At 47.2% G+C, this 16983-nt stretch overlaps 1 protein-coding gene across 1 annotated transcript; it reads left to right on the forward strand.

Annotated features, from left to right (window-relative positions):
* The first annotated feature begins 7954 nt into the window (after positions 1-7954).
* Positions 7955-12596, forward strand: LOC138069507 (BOLA class I histocompatibility antigen, alpha chain BL3-6-like). Its single transcript, XM_068960828.1, has 8 exons — positions 7955-8058; positions 8379-8648; positions 8863-9138; positions 9717-9992; positions 10109-10219; positions 10638-10670; positions 10809-10850; positions 11014-12596. Exons 1-8 carry the CDS (start codon positions 7995-7997, stop codon positions 11016-11018), a joined length of 1077 nt encoding a protein of 358 aa, XP_068816929.1. The 5' UTR covers positions 7955-7994; the 3' UTR covers positions 11019-12596.
* Positions 12597-16983: the final 4387 nt, after the last annotated feature.

The following is a 16983-nucleotide window of genomic DNA, read 5'->3' on the forward strand; positions in this document are numbered from 1 at the left end:
CCGTGTCCTGTGGGGTCTCAGTTCCTGACCGGGGACTGCAGGTGCGGACCGTGCTCTGGCAGGCGGATTCTCAGCCACTGGACCAGCAGGGAAGTCCTGTCACAACTGTTTCTGCATCTTTGAGTTTGAACAGGTGTGTGTGTGTCTTTGTGAGTGTTTGATTCACACAGAGAAGATTTATGGATTTCTATGATTTTTCATCTGTGGGTCATACAACTCTTCATTTCCCAAGTGTAAAATAGTCATGTATATTTTTGTCCAGGAGACAAGAGTCCAAGGGTGAAGGAAAAAAGAATTGCTTGAATATGAGGGGAAAGTGTAGAAGAAGAATACCATGGAACCCATTCTTTCCAGCTAGAGAAACCCCCGAAACAAGAAGCTGTTTGCCACAGCTAGAGAGTAGCCCCCACGTGCCACAGCTAGAGAAAAGCCCACAGACCAATGAAGACCCCACACAGCCAAAAATAAATGAATAAAATTATTTTTTTTTAAAAAGAATTTTAAGGTGGTGGATTCTTAGCTTACATCTTCTGCTTCATAGTTTTGCAAGTATGTACGAGTCCTACAAGGTATTTGATTTATGTTGTGTTCAACAAATACTTTGTCTTGGGTTCAGTGAACACTTCTGTGTCTACTTATGCTTACCAGCTTAAGGAAAACACCAAGAGCTCAGTATAATAGAGCCAAGAATTCACTCCAGTGATGGGCAGTCTTGAACACTTATAACCTGAAGGTGCTATACCATGGTCTGCTTAAAGTCTGCTTAACATTCTAGTTGCTAAAACACATATTAATGAAACTTTCTGTGCATGCTACATTTTAAGGCTGTACCTTAAATAGACAAACCCACTGTATTCATATAAAGTGAAAGTGAAGTTGCTCAGTTGTATCCAACTCTTTGCGACCCCATGGACTGTAGCCCACCAGGCTCCTTGGTCCATGGGATTTTCCAGGCATGAATACTGGAGTGGGTTGCCATTTCCTTCTCCAGGGGATCTTCTCGACCCAGGGATCGAACCCAGGACTCCTGCAGTGTAGGCAGATGCTTTTCTGTCTGAGCTACCAAAGACTGTATTTTAATGTGCATCAATCTATGAGTCACACAATAGCTTTTGGGAGGAAGAGGCTGAAAGTTAAGGACATTCCAGACATGCACTGTCCGATATGCTGGTGACTAGTCGTATATGGCTATTTGAATTAAATAAAATTAAAATAGACACAGACTCACAGGTACAGAACAGGCTTGTGGTTGCCAAGAGGGAGGGGGCTGGGGGTTGGGGGTTAGTTAGCTGCAAACCATTCCATAAAGAATGGATGAACAGGGGACTTCCCTGGTGATCCAGTGGTTAAAATCTGTCTCGCAATGCAGGGCAAAAGGATTCAGTCTCTGGGCAGGGCACTAAGATCCCACACGCCTTGGAGCAACTGGACTCGCATACCAGGATGAAAAAGATCCCTCATGATGCAGTGAACACCCTGTGTGCTGCAACTGAGACCCAACGCAGCCAATTAAATAAATAAATAAATATTTAAAGAAAATAATAGAATGGATAAACAGTGATAGCACAGGTAGCCGTATTCAACATCCTGGAATAAATCATAATGGAAAAGGATATAAAGAAGAACCAATAAATGTGTATAACTGAGTCACTCTGCTACACAGCAGAAACCAACATAACACTGTAAATCAACTAGCCTTCAACAGAATAAATAAAAATATTTGAACAATTAATTCATTAAATAAAATAAAAGTACTCATCACAACAGTCATGTTTGAGGTGCTGAAATAGCCACATGTAGCCAGTGTCTCCCTCACTAGACAGCACAGATATAGAACAATTCCTTCATCACAGAACATTCTGTTGGACAGGCCTGCCTTCATGCTTTGTGGACCTGAGTCAGATGCACTAGACCATGTGAGGTGAAAGAGTCACTGTTATTTCTCTTAGACACTATGTCAGATTTCTGTCCAGGATATGAAGACATATCAAGCTGGCGTGTAACAAAACCAACCCAGGTCATAAGTGTGTGCAGGGCCTCTAGGAACAAACTCTTCCCAGTTCCAAAGGGGAAACACCTGTCTCCCGATTCCCCTTCCCAGACTGAGGCTCCTCCCTGGTATCAGTTCCTAGGGGGTCAGTTCTCTTGGAGAGGAGCCCAGAAGAAGGCCTTCCACTGGGTTTAAGGAGGCAGGGAGTCCGGTTCAAGGAGAAGATCTTCAAAACAAAGAGGAGGGAAAGACAGGGATCAGCTGGGAGACACCCTGGTTTACTCAGGACCGCAGTTCTCAGAGTGTGGTCTCTGGAACCCTGAGGTCACTGAGATACCATGGCTGTTCACTGCATGGACAGTTGCTTTGAGTTAAAACTTAGCAATAACGAAGATTATGTCAGCAAACTTCACTAGTAATTATTTTCACTACAATTTACTTGCAGGTAAACAAAGGCAAGTTTGCTTTAAAACGTCCTGGTTGACGATTTCAAAATTCTTATCTTTCCTTCATAAACCATACTGGAAAAGGATATGAAAAAATATATATATGTATAACTGAGTCACACTGGTGTACAGCACAAATTAACACAACAGTGTAAACCGACTATACCTCAGTGAAATAAATTTTAAAAATAAATGAATGAAAGTCTTCTCTCTCCTGAAATCCACGTTTTAAAGTATCTTCTGTAACCGCTGAGCTGCTGGAGCTGCAGGAAGCCCCCCACCCTGAGGAAAGGGAAGTTGGAGACTGAATGGTTCCCCCACTATGTGGCACTCCCTGGGGGGAGGAGCACAGAGACGGTGGTGAAAGCATTATTGTTTGAATAGTCTGAAGACACCCCAGGGGACACCTGGAGTCCACCCCCAAACCTGTGCTAGGGACAAGCATGGGCCCTTTGAGCCCCTCCTGCTTCTTGGATTCCCAGGTGTTTTGGACGTTAATCCCCATCTGCCTCCATCAGCAGAAGGAGCGAGACTGTGGAGAAATGCATGTGGGGAGGAGTGATGGGCCAGGTCTGAAAGGACACACACCAGGTCCTGCTAATGCAGCAACAACATGGTCCTGTGCCCACAGAGAGGCTGGGAAGTCCCCTCTCAAGAGGGGAGAACAGTTGAAGTTATCAGCAACAGTGAGTACTCATTTCAATTTATTAAGTGTTCAGATAGTTATTGACTCTTTACCGCACATCAGCTCTGTGCGAACAGCAGCCTGAGACTTGACTGAGCAGCATCTTGGTCTGGGAGAACCTCTGCCACAGCACAGAAGACCTGTTGGGAAGTGCCTACCATCCCAGGACAAAGGATAAAGAAAACGTCTTCTGGAAGCTCGTAGAATGATTCTAGATTGGAAGGTGCCTGGAGATGATAGGATTTGGACTCCAGTTGCAGAGAGGAACAGGATACCAGTGGGGGAAGCTGGAACTGGAGCTTAGAAGCAGGGCCTATAAGTACAAGGTGTCATAAGGAATACTATGATTTTGAATTCATTAAATCCACATATTCTAAAGTTATAGATGGATGGAATAACGACTCTTTGAGTGCCGAAGAATTGATGCTTTTGAACTGTGGTGTTGGAGAATACTCTTGAGAGTCTCTTGGACAGCAAGCAGAGCCAACCAGTCCATTCTAAAGGAGATCGGTCCTGGGTGTTCTTTGGAAGGAATGATGCTAAAGCTGAAACTCCTGTACTTTGGCCACCTCATGTGAAGAGTTGACTCATTGGAAAATACTCTGATGCGGGAGGGATTGGGGGCAGGAGAAGGGGACGACAGAGGATGAGATGGCTGGATGGCATCACCAACTAGATGGACATGAGTTTGAGTGAACTCTGGGAGTTGGTGATGGACTGGGAGGACTGGCGTGCTGCAATTCATGGGGTCGTAAATAGTCAGACACGACTGAGCGACTGAACTGAATTGAACTGAATATAAGGTGAAAAAGATATCAGTAAGATGAATTCATCCCATATTTTGTAAAGCTATATAAATTTAGATGAAATCACACAGATATGTTGAGTGAAAAATTTCTAATTTTCAAACTGTTTCATTGTTAATATAAAGAGAAAAGTGTCACAAACTGCTTTGCTTGGATAGACTAACTTCTCCACAACAGACACTCAGAGCTGGGGTGTAGGCAAGTGAGCCCAGCCCCTCCCCAGCCTCTCCCTGCAGGTCCCCTGAGGCAGCGACCTCTTCTCTAGTCTCACTGTGGACCCAGCACCTGACTCAGGGGCTCAGTCAACACTCCCTGAAATGCTACACTTGGGAAGTGGCCTCTTGTGTCCTAGTCAAGATAGTGATTTCCTCTAGAAGGCACCGCCAAAACATTGACTCTTACAGAACTGGGTTTGCTCTAACAGCAGGACTGTGATGGTGGAAAGTTTTGTGTTTTGGCTCTTTTACTGACAAAGCCATGGAGCCCTGCAGCACTCATGCCATTTTTCACAAGGCCACCAGAGGGCGGTGTGCAGCTGCTCATGACAAACCAGCCCCATTCAAATATCCTTTCCAAGTTAGCCTTGGCAGAACATGTTCTACAAAGTTAGAGGATTTCTTTAAAGTACATTGATTTGCTTTTTGTCTTTAATCTCATTTGGACGCCAGTGGAAGTCCACTGTAAGTAACAACTATAAAGTGAGCCCCTGACAGAAGTTGACACTGTGATACACAGACGTGTAAACTTGCACGTCCAATCCCACATTAGTCCACCTCTGGCCAGTACTCCCTCCCTCTCTTCAGTTCAGTTCAGTAGCTCAGTCATGTCTGACTCTTTGGGACCCCATGAACTGCAGCACGCCAGGCCTCCCTGTCCATCACCAACTCCTGGAGTTTACCCAAAATCAAGTCCATTGAGTAGGTGATGCCATCCAACCATCTCATCCTCTGTTGTCCCCTTCTCCTCCTGCCCTCAGTCTTTCCCAGCATCAGGGTCTTTTCAAATGACTCAGCTCTTCAAATCAGGTGACCAAAGTATTGGAGCTTCAGCTTCAGCATACATCCTTCAAATGAATACCCAGGACTGATCTCCTTTAGGATGGACTGGTTGGATCTCCTTGCAGTCCAAGGGACTCTCAAGAGTCTTCTCCAACACCACAGTTCAAAAGCATCAGTTCTTCAGTGCTCAGCTTTCTTTATAGTCCAACTCTCACATCCATACATGACTACTGGAAAAACCATAGCTTTGACTAGATGCACCTTTGTTGGCAAAGCAATGTCTCTGCTTTTGAATACGCTAAGTTGGTCATGGCTTTTCTTCCAAGCAGCAAGCATCTTTTAATTTCATGGCTTCAGTCACCATCTGCAGTGATTTTGGAGCCCAAGAAAATAAAGCCTCTCACTGTTTCCATTGTTTTCCCATCTATTTTCCATGAAGTGATGGGACTAGATGCCATGATCTTACTTTTCTGAATATTGAGTTTTAGGCCAACTTTTTCATTCTCCTTTATCACCTTCCTCAAGAGGCTTTTTAGTCCTTTGATTTCTGCCATAAGGGTGGTGTCATCTGCATATCTGAGGTTATTGATATTTCTCCTGGCAATCTTGATTCCAGCTTGTGCTTCATCCAGCCTGGCGTTTCTCATGATGTACTCTGCATAGAAGTGAAATAAGCCGGATGACAATATACAGCCTTGACGTACTCCTTTCCCAATTTGGAACCAGTCTGTTGTTCCATGTCCACTTCTAACTCTTGTTTCCTCGCCTGCATATAGGTTTTGCAGGAGGTAGGTAAGGTGGTCTGGTATTCCCATCTCTTGAAGAATATTGCACAGTTTGTAGTGATCTACACAGTCAAAGGCTTTAGAGTAGTCAATGAAGCAGAAGTAGATGTTTTTCTTGAACTCTCTTGGTTTTTCTATGATCCAAAGGATATGGCAATTTGATCTCTGATTCCTCTGCTTTTTCTAATCCAGCTGGGACATCTGGAAGTTCTTGGTTCACACGCTGTTGAAGCGTAGCTTGGAGAATTTTGAGCATAATCTTGATAGTGTGTGAAATGAGTGCAAATGTCCAGTAGTTTGAAGATTCTGTGGCTTTGCCCTTTTTTGGTATTGGAATGAAAATGGACTTTTTCTAGTCCTATGGCCACTGCTGAGTTTTCCAAATGTGCCAGCATATTGAGTGCAGCACTTTAACAGCATTATCTTTTAAGATTTGAAATAGCTCAGCTGGAATTCCATCACCTCCACTAGTTTTGTTCATAGAGATGCTTCCTGAGGCCCACTTGACTTCACCCTCCAGGATGTTTGGCTCTAAGTCAGTGATCACACCATCCTGGTTAGATGAGTCTTTAAGATCTGTTTTGTAGAGTTCTTCAGTATATTCTTGCCATTTCTTCCTAATAATCTTTTCATTAATGTTATTAATGAGATTTAATATTAATGAATCTTACCCGCTTGTCTAGAATTATTTTGTGTCAATCTGAATGTCAGCTTTCTCGTTTTGAGATATAACGTTTTAATGACATATATGCTCCACCTGTTTTTAATGCTTCCTTCGGATGTGTTGCATTTGCAATTCTTTCCCTTAGAACAATCTTTCTGGTTAACTTGGTAGCTGATGCCTTGCCATCATTTGAGACTTTATTGACTGCTAATATTTAATACAGGTTGCTCTCCTGTTTCCCTGGTTTGCTATTTCAAAGTATCAAAAACTATCAATACTTAAAAGAAAAAAAACTGGTGTGAATATTGGCCTTTCAAGTTTTTCATGCTTAAGCAAAATTCAGAAAATGGTGTTCTAATCTTAATATATGCCTTGCACAAATATTGCTCTGTTGTTTTCCCTACTGTAAAAATGAGCTGCTTCTTTTAGGAAAATAATAGGCTGTGGTCGTATCTCAAAATGCTAATAAATGGTTATTTTTCTTAAAAAGAACTATCTTCTCTGATGACATGGGACGTATACATCAAGCATTTCTGCTACATTCCAAAGTCCTATGTCCCAAGGAAAATCATTTGTATGAGCTGAACTACCCTCTTTTTCATGGAATGCAATTTTTATTTGAAAGGAGGAATGACACTGGAAGATCTATAAAACTTAGTGAAACAATGAATTACTTAAAAAAATATCTTACATTAGTACAAGTGACATCCAGTGTGCAAAATAGGCTTATGGATTTTAATGGAACAGAATAGGAAATAGTGATAATGTTTCAGGTCCACTGAGAAAATACCCTTCAAGAAACTATCACTTGCGTAGTTTTAGTTTTGTATCAAAGATAAACATCCACAAGTAACAGGAAAGGTTATTAAAAATATTACTCCGACATATGTATGGTCCTTTTTGATAGATTTCAATCAAAATTATGGATTCAATGCAAAAGCAAACATAAAACCCAGTGAGACAGACAAGAAAAAGACTTGCAAAAATATAATAATGAAAAAACTTCCACTGTTCTCACTATAGAGTTTAATTGCAGAAATTGTTATTTTTCATATAAAAATCATGGGTTATTAACCTTATTCTAAAGAAAATAGGTGAAAATGTTTAAACTGTTATTTCTACTATGGAAAATATCGATAGAAGTAACCACATAAACAAAATTATCCTTGGGGTCCTCACGAATTTGTAGGACTGTATAAATATCCTGACCAAAATGTTCTGAAAATCTCTGACTACACAGTCGCTGGACCAGGACTCGGGGACAGTGTGACTGCAGAGTTCTCGGTGCAGGAGAGGAGGGATCAGGGCAAAGTCCCAGGTACTGGATGCGGTTCTCAAGGTCTCAGCGTCTCAAAGTCAAAGGCCTTGTTTGGGGAGGGAACTGTCCGTGTTGGGGGATCCCTAGTCTCCTCGAGTTTCACTTTCTCTTCGCAAACTCTGTGGTGCCTTTCTGCCCGGACACTCGTGTCGCCGCCCTAGTTCTCACTCCCATTGGGTGTCTGGTTTCTAGAAGCCAATCAGCGGCCCCGCGGTTCCCGGTTTTAAAGTCTCCACCTGTATCCCCCCACACCCCCACCCTCCGCCAGGACTGTTTCTCCCCAGACCCCGAGGATACTGGTCATGGGGCCGCGAACCCTCCTCCTGCTGCTCTCGGGGGCCCTGGTCCTGACCGAGACCTGGGCCGGTGAGTGCGCGGTCGGGAGGGAACGGCCTCTGCGGGAAGGGGCGAGGGGACTGCCCGGGGGTTGTAGAGGGGGGCAGGACCCCCAGGGAAGGAGCCACCTCGCCGCCCTCGCCCAGACGCGTCCTCTCCCGCCTGGTCCCGTCCTGTCCCTCCCCCGCTTCCCGCCCCCTTTTCTCTCCCCCAAGAAGTCCCGGTCCTTCTCCGACCTTTTCGGTCTCACGTGCCCCTAGTCTCCCCCCCAATCCAGGGCCCATCACCCCTGACCGGGGACCCGCGCCAGGAGGAACATCGGGCCGGATCTCACCCCTCCCCGCCCCCAGGCTCCCACTCCCTGAGCTATTTCTGCACCTGCCTGTCCCGGCCCGGCCTCGGGGAGCCGCGATTCTTTGCCGTCGGCTACGTGGACGACACGCAGTTCGCGCGGTTCGACAGCGACGCCCCGAATCCGAGAATGGAGCCGCGGGCGCCGTGGATGGAGCAGGAGGGGCCGGAATATTGGGAAGAGATGACACGAGATGCCAGGAAAGCTCAACAGAGATTGCGATCAGGCTTGAACACCATGCGCGGTTTCTACAACCAGAGCGAGGCCGGTGAGCGAGACGGGCCCGGGTCCAGGTCACGACCCCCATCCCCAGGGACTGTCTGGGGTCGCCCCGAATCCCTGGGTTCGAGGGTCACCCCGACACTGCGGGACCCTCACCGCCCCGCATTCGGGAGGAGGCGGGGGCGGGGCGGGGGGGAGCGCTTGACCCGGTTTCACTTTCAGTTTGGGTTTAATCACCGCGGGTGGTCGGGGCGGGTCAGTGTCTCACACCGCCCAGTGGGTGTTTGCCTGCGACGTGGGGCCGGACGGGCGCCTCCTCCGCGGGATCTGGCAGACCGCCTATGACGGTGCGGACTACATCTCCCTGAACGAAGACCTGCGCTCCTGGACCGCGGCGAACACGGTGGCTCAGATCACCAAGCGCAAGTGGGAAATCTCCGGTGAGGCAGAGTTCCAGCGGAACTACCTGGAGGGCAAGTGCGTGCAGTGGCTCCACAGACACCTGGAGACCGGAAAGGACACGCTGCTGCGCGCAGGTATGAGGGGCACCGGGCCTCTCTGATCTCCTCAGGCTGGAGCCGGCTTTCCACGAGGAGAGGAAAAGGGGTCCTTCTGGAAACGCCGCCCCAACTTCTTGTCTGGAGAGGGGGGAATCCCCCCAGGTTTTCATATTCTGTACAAAACAGTGACACACCAGTGGCCCCATTTCTCTGAAGGACAGTTAACCCAACCCATCCCTGAAATAACTGGCCAGCGGTGCCCTTTGACCCTGAGTGCCATCTTGTGAATCATGAGTTTCTCTCTCAAGGCCTGTTCTCACCCTGAGACCATCTTAGGAGGCCAGACTCTAGCTTTTCTGAGACATTCAGCCTCCTCCCAAATGAGGACCGTTACTCTGTATTTTCCCCTTACATGGAGTCTCCTTCCTTGGCACTCACCCTGACTCCAGAACTTTCCAAGGACTAGGAGTTTTCCCCAATCCTGGAGTCCAGGCTGGTGTCCGGTGTTTGTGCTGCTTCTTTTCAAACCCATTATCTCGTCCATTCTCAGCATGGTCACGTGGTTCTGCTTCAGTGGCCCACGGAATGTGAATTTTCTGATTCTTCCTCTTCAGATCCTCCAAGGACACATGTGGCCCATCACCGCATCTCTGACCATGAGGTCACCCTGAGGTGCTGGGCCCTGGGCTTCTACCCTGAGGAGATCTCACTGACCTGGCAGCGTGATGGGGAGGACCAGACTCAGGACATGGAGGCTGTGGAGACCAGGCCTTCAGGGGATGGAACCTTCCAGAAGTGGGCGGCCCTGGTGGTGCCTTCTGGAGAGGAACAGAGATACACGTGCCGTGTGCAGCACGAGGGGCTTCAGAAGCCCCTCACTCTGAGATGGGGTAAGGAGGGGGTCGGAATGGAGCTTCCTCTCAAATAAAGCAGGAGCCCTTCTGGACATGAACGGCAAGGTCAGGACTGAAACCTGAAGTCTGGGCTCCTTCCCTTTCTTCCACAGAACCTCCTCAGCCCTCCATCCCCATCATGGGCATCATTGTTGGCCTGCTTCTCCTCATGGTCACTGGAGCTGTGGTGACTGGAGCTGTGATTTGGTGGAAAAAACACTCAGGTAGGGAAAGGAGGGAAGGATCTGAGTTTTCTTGTCTCACTGGGCAGGTTTCTGGCCCAGGTGGAAGTTTGCCTGCCTTGTTGCTGTAAAGTACCCTCCACACACATGTGGAATCTGAGCTGATGTTAAGACTGAGCCTTTCGTAAAGTACATGTGAAAATGAAAGACAAATTTTTCATCTTCATAATTCCAGCTGGGGGCCTGTTTCTCAGCATTTGAAGGTCAGGAGGGAATGTCCCTGCTGAGGACAGACCTCCAGGAGGGCAGCTGGTCCAGTCCCCCCACCTCTCCTTCTTGAGCTTGTCCTGGATTTTTGGTCACAGTTCTGAAAAGTTCTTTGTCGTCCAGGACTAGGGAGTTCTAGGATCTCATGACTCGGTCTCTCCCTGGTCGCTCACATCATACTTTCTTCTCACAGGTGAAATAGGAGGGGGCTACACCCAGGCTGCAAGTAAGTATGGAGGGTGTGATTCCTCAGACCTTTGTGAGGGTGCGACAGGAGGCCATGCGGGACTCGCCCTTCTCAAAGTGCCTTCTCTAGTTTCTCTCCTGTGGGTTCTGACCACGTCCTGGTTTTGTTCTCCTCCAGGCAATGACGGTGCCTCTGATGTGTCTCTCACGGTTCCTAAAGGTGAGAGCCTGGGGCGTCTAGATTGGGAGAGGAGTTGGGGCAAAGGGGACACACTGGGTGGCGGGGGTCTCTGAGTGGGACATGTGAGCGTGTGGGGGGCTGTGGAGAATGTCGGCCCTTACATGACCAACCTGAACTGGTTCCTGATTCTTTTCTTTCACAGTGTGAGAGCGCTGCCTTGTGGGGACTGAGTGATACTTGGTCCAACTTTGTGACGTCAGATCCCAGGACCCCTCTTTCTGCAGCTGCGTGTGAATGTGTCTGTGCTCCTAGTAGCATAACGTGAGGAGGTGGGGAGACTGCTGACCACTTCCAATCCAAACTCCTGGATTTAAAGAGCGGTGCCTAATAGTCACAGCAGGAGGAATATGCGACCTGTCCGCCCTTTTCGGAAGAGAAAATACCATTGTGTGTAGAGAGTGCAGACGGTCGGTGTGGGAGGGAGGGTGATCCGCTCGTGGGGAAGCACAGGCAGCACTGATGTCAGTGTGAGGGGATGTTGTGCTGTAGCTGCCGCAAGAGCGCAAGTGGCCTGAGTCCACATTAATGAAGGTGGAATACAGAGGCGTCCACACTGATCGTTCCTTCATCTGGTATTTGTTGTGTGCCTGATAGATGATGCTCTATGTTTGCATCTGTGAAACCTCAGTGAACTAACACAGACACCCTTTCTTGGCCTCGTGCAGTGTGTTCTGGAGAGATGGGGCAAAGTGAGCCTCATAAGTGAGGGAAGTGTCTGCTTAGAGATTCACAAGTGCTCTGAGAAAGGTGACCCAGAGTATAAGCGTGTGGGTCCAGGGAATGTGGCTGTTTTACTAAAGTGGTCAGTGTGGGCCTCGTGGAGGAGATGATATTTGAGTAAAGATGTGAAGGACATGAAAGAATGTCCACAAGCATGTCTGGGGGGAGAGCTCTCCAGGCAGAGGAGCCTCCAGTGCAAATGCAGGAGGGCAGGAGAGTGTGTGTGTTCAAGGAAGAGCCAGGAGGCAGGTGTGGCTGGAGGAGTGAGGAACTGTGATGAGATCCAGTGTCTGGCCAGATCATGTGGGCCTCCAGCATATTAGAAGGTGTCTGATGTCTGTGAAAGATGTGGATTCATAAGATGGTTTGAATAGAAGATGACCTGGTGTGACTGCTCACTAGAGTCGTCAGTCTAACTGCTGAGCAGAATCAGGAGGTGAAGGGTGAACGATGCAGTGGAGGAGCCTGTGGGATTAGTGCGGTGTCCAGGGTGGGGATGCTGGAGCTCCCCTGGACCCTCATTAGGTCTAGACAGTCGGGAGTAGAGCCTGAGAATCTGCATTTGTAATAAGGTTGGGGCTGATGCTGCTGGTCTTCAGATCACCCTTTTAGTAGCAAGAACGAACATAGACCAGGATTCCCACATGGTGTGTATCAGCCTCACACACAGAGGTTGTTAAAGAAGCAATCCCTTGGTCTTGTCCTAATACTCTGAGAAGGTGGTTCTGGGGAGAGGCTGAGCATTTTGTAAGAAGCCCCACAAGCAATTCTGATCAGCCAATTTAGGAAGCCCTGGGGTATATGAGATCAAGTGGCCAGAGAGGGGTCTTAAATCCACATTTAAAAGCGCTTTTTTTTTCTTCCCTCAGAAAGAAAAGAGAATACCTATATTGTAAATTATGAGGTGTGATGTTGAGAAATAATGCAGTTCTTATTCCCCCTGAAGACTTAGGCAGTGGTTCACATTTCAGCATAATGAAATCCTTGCTCTCTGAAACTGTTCTCCAGGTTGAGTTCTCCTCACTCATTCTTGGAGCTAACAGTGGGATCCAAATTAAGTTAGACATTCAGTACTATATATATATGGCTCCACGGAAACAGGATCCACAGTGTCCACTCCAGGCCAGATCCCACAAAGGCAGTTTCGCCCCTGCTGGGGCACAGTGTCCCTGCTCACACACTGAGCCCCTCGTGTTGGGTGTGGACCCTGCGCTGAGGACGGCTATCACTGAGGCTCCTGACAACTGGAGGTGGTGTGACTGCCACTCTCGACACCCTTGTCAGGTGCATCCTGCATAGTTCCAGCTTCTCTGCGTCACAACGTCCTGAGTAGAGTCTGGCATGTGGTCACCTGAGTGGTGGGACCTCAGCATCATGCTGTGTGCTCTGGCAAGAATATCTGGGAAAGTGGGTTTTCTTTAATGGAGGAAGGTGATCTCTGCCTCCTACCAAGACTCTTTCAGTGTGGAATGCTCCTAGTCTGGAAATGCCCCTTATCATGTGAGGAGGAGAGAGGGATGGACAAGAACATCAAATTTCAATTGTTAGAGCAAAGATCTGGAACTGGAAGTGGAACTTGACCTGGTACAATGCAGGCACTCGGGTTTGGCTGAAAGAACAAGTGACTAATAAATGCCATCCAGGGTAGAGATCTTGAGAAGGAAATGGCAACACACTCCAGTGTTCTTGCCTGGAGAATCCTGTGGACAGAGGAGCCTGGTGGGCTGCCGTCTATGGGGTCACACAGAGGCGCACACGACTGAAGCGACTTAGCAGCAGCAGCAGCAGCAGGGTAGACATCTGCTTGCTTCCTTGTTTGTTTTGTTTTGTTTTCATTAGCGTGTAATTGATTTACAATGCTGTGTCACTTTCTGCTGTACAATACAGTGAATCAGCTCTAAATATATTCAGTCTTTTTTAGATTCTTTCCCCATACATGCCATTAGAGAGTGCTGGGTAGAGTTCCCTGTGCTATGCAGGATCCACAGCACTTTAAAGTGCTGCCCAGATGGTGGTGGAGGGAGATCCTAGGAGGATGGCTCTGCTCCAGATGCAGAAGAATCCAGACCAGGTGGGAGCACGTCAGCAGGGTCCAGGATGAGATTTCCAAAGAAGGAAAAACTGATGGGATATCCAAAGTATCCCCACTTCTTGAAAGAGTCATGCAAACAGGGGAATCATTAGAGCTGAATTCACGAGAGCTTCATAGAACATAATCAGCAAACACAAAGGCGATTTTTAACTCAGGGAGAACAAGAGGTTGTGCATAAAGTGAGAGGTAATAGAGTTTACACATGAGTGTGTCAGCTAAAATTGGCACTTGCTGAGGGTATTTGCCCTCTGCTTCTCCAGAGATTGAATCCTGGGCTCCTACAGCTGTTGACCTTCGACACACCCTGAGGAAGTGCAGGGAGGAGAATGAGGCCCTTTGTGCTCCAGGGAAGCTAGTGGAATGGGTTTTTAGAGAGATTATTTTCAAGAACTGATTTTGTGATCTCAGTTCCTGCATCTCATATCTGTTCCTGTTGTTCAGTTGCTAAGTCGTGTCTGACTCTTCGTGACCCTATGGACTGCAGCGTGCCAGGCTTCGCTGTCCTACGCTATTTCCCGGAGTTTGCTCAAGGTCATGTCGATTGGCTTGGTGATGCTACCTAAGCATCTCATCCTCTGTCCCCACCTTCTCCTTTTGCGTTCTATCTTTCCCAGCATCAGGGTCTTTTCCAATGAGTCTGCTCTTCTCTTCAGGTGGCCAACATATCGGAGTTCAGCTTTAGCATCAGTCCTTCCCACCAGTATTCAGGGTTGATTTCCTTTAGGATGGACTGGTTTGATCTCCTTGCTGTCCAAGGGACTCTCAAGAGTCCTATCCAGAACCACAGTTTGAAAGCATCAGTTCTTTGGCCCTCAGGTTTCTTAGTGGTCCAGCTCTCACATTTGTACACGACTAACTGGAAAAACTGTAGCTATGACAATATGGATCTTTGTTGGCATAGTAATATCTCTGCTTTTTAATACACTGTCAAAGTTGGTCATAGTTTCCCTTCCAAGGAGCAAGTGTCTTTTAATTTCATGACTGCAGTCTGTCTGCAGTGATTTTGGAACTCAAGAAAATAAAATCTGTCACTGCTTCCACTTTTTCCCCTTCTATTTGCCTTGAAGTGATGGGACTGGATGCCATGATCTTGGCTTTTTAAATGTTGAGTTTTAAGCCAGCTCTTTCACTCTCCGCTTTCACACTCATCAGGAGGCTCTTTAGTTCTTCTTCACTTTTTTCCATTAAAGTGGTATCATCTCCTTATCTGAGGTTGTTGATATTTCCCCTGGCAATCTTGAATCCAACTTGTGATTCAACTAGCCTGGCATTTTGGTTAATGTATCTTGCATATAAATTAATAAGCAGGGTGACAATGTACAGCCTTATTATACTCCTTCCTAATTTTAAACCAGTCCGTAGTTCTGTGCCTGGTTCTGTCTGTTGCTTCTTGACCTGCATACAGGTTTTCAGAAGACAAGTAAGGTGGTCTGGTATTCCCATCTCTTTCAAAGACTTTAGCATAGTCAATGAAGCAGAAGTGGGTGTTTTTCTAGATTCCCTTGCTTTCTCTGTGATCCAACAAATGCTGGCAGTTTCATCTCTGGTTCCTCTGCCTTTTGTAAACCCAGCTTGTACATCTGGAAGTTCTCAGTTCACATACTGCTGATGCCTAGCTTGGAGAATTTTGCTAGCATGTGAAGTGAGTACAATTGTACGGTAGTTTAAACATTCTTTGGCATTGTCCTTCTGAGGGATTGGAATGAAAACTGACCTTTTCCAGTCCTTTGGTTCGCTTCACTTCCTCATATGTAGAAAAACATTAAATCCTTTCATGGTGAGATCAGCTCCTTGTGACCAGCAGAAAACCTTTGGAAGATAAGTATTTGATTGTGCTGAACTCCCCCCTTCACCAAAATCATATACACTGACCTTCCCTCCCTACCTCTTTGGAGCTGTTTCTCAGAGCTTTCTGAGGTGCTGTCTCCCAGGCTGCAGTCCTCATTTTTCCCCAAATAAAACTTAACTCACAAGTCTTAAGTTGAGCATCTTTTTAGTTGACAAGTGTAGTAGTCAGGGAAAAGAAAAAGCTGAATGAACTAAGTATGATCCATATATAAATCAAGTGGGAACTGAAGGGATGGGAAGAGTGAGAGAAAGCCGTGACCATGAACTATTGCATCAGCCTCTGTGTGATGCGACAGACAGTGGCTGAGACAGGAAAGTCAAGCAGCAGTTCCAACAAGGCACCGGGTTTAGAGATTTGGAAATAAAAGCCAAAAGAATCAGCTAAAAATCATTCAAAGTGGTCACCAATGGGAAAGCAGAAATTGAGAAGAATCAGGATTATAAGAGTCTGTATCATGAGAAATCAAGCACAGATATTTGACTTCTTAATTTATAGACAATTGTGCCTTTGATTAAATTATCACACAAGAAAATGACTGAGGATGAAAGTTTATGCTTAATGAGAGCTGACTGCAATAAATGACACCTGAAAGTTTACTAAAATGCAAGAATACTCAAAACATGCATGTACAACTGTATGAATGAGGTTAACCTTGAATAAAACCATGAAGGAATATATCATCCCATTTGGATAAACAGATTTGGAATGAGTTCTCTAGTCCCATTACCTTACCGTGCATCGTGTGCACCTGGCAGGGAGGGAACAGGCCCTGCGTAGGGAGAACCCTTCACCACCCTCTTGCTTCCAGTCAGGTCCTGCTGCAGAAAGTGCTCCTGTCCCCTGTCTCGGGTCTGTGGGAGGTGCCCCTTAGAACACGCGTGCCACAGATGCTTTACCTGGGTGGGGCTAAGGTTGTCCTGACCAAGGAGAGCACCGCTCACCTGTGTGACCCCAGACCAGAAGTCAGGAATGACTGAGGGTCTGATGGAGAAGCCTCACCTCCCGTCTGCCCTGTGGAAATCAGTCTGAGTTGATGGAGGGAGATGCTGCTGCTTGATTGATGCCTCCACGTTCTGGGCTCCTTTACCCTCTCAGTTCAGGACACTCACCCCAACAGTCACGGTGCCCTCGAAGCAGATGGTCCCATATTCCTCCTAATCAGAAGCCCCCAAGCCCTGTCCTGTCCCCTCCCCCGACATCGCCCTTCAGCTCTGCTTCATCACATGAGGGTGACAACTGTTCAGGGGAGGTTCCCCCCAGGGTCAGGCACTGAACACTGGCCCCAGGGGTCCCACTGCATTATCCCCCGGCCCTTTATGCTGAGCCTGCCAGACAGTGGGAGCTGGAGGGAGAGAGAGGTGGGGGATTATTAGAGCCTCCTCAAGGCTGAGAGAAAACCCTCCATTTCCCCAGAATCTTACACACTGTCCCTTCACAGCATGGGAAACAAA

The sequence above is a fragment of the Capricornis sumatraensis genome, chromosome 22, assembly GCF_032405125.1.
Source record: "Capricornis sumatraensis isolate serow.1 chromosome 22, serow.2, whole genome shotgun sequence".
In the NCBI taxonomy this organism is placed as follows: domain Eukaryota; kingdom Metazoa; phylum Chordata; class Mammalia; order Artiodactyla; family Bovidae; genus Capricornis; species Capricornis sumatraensis.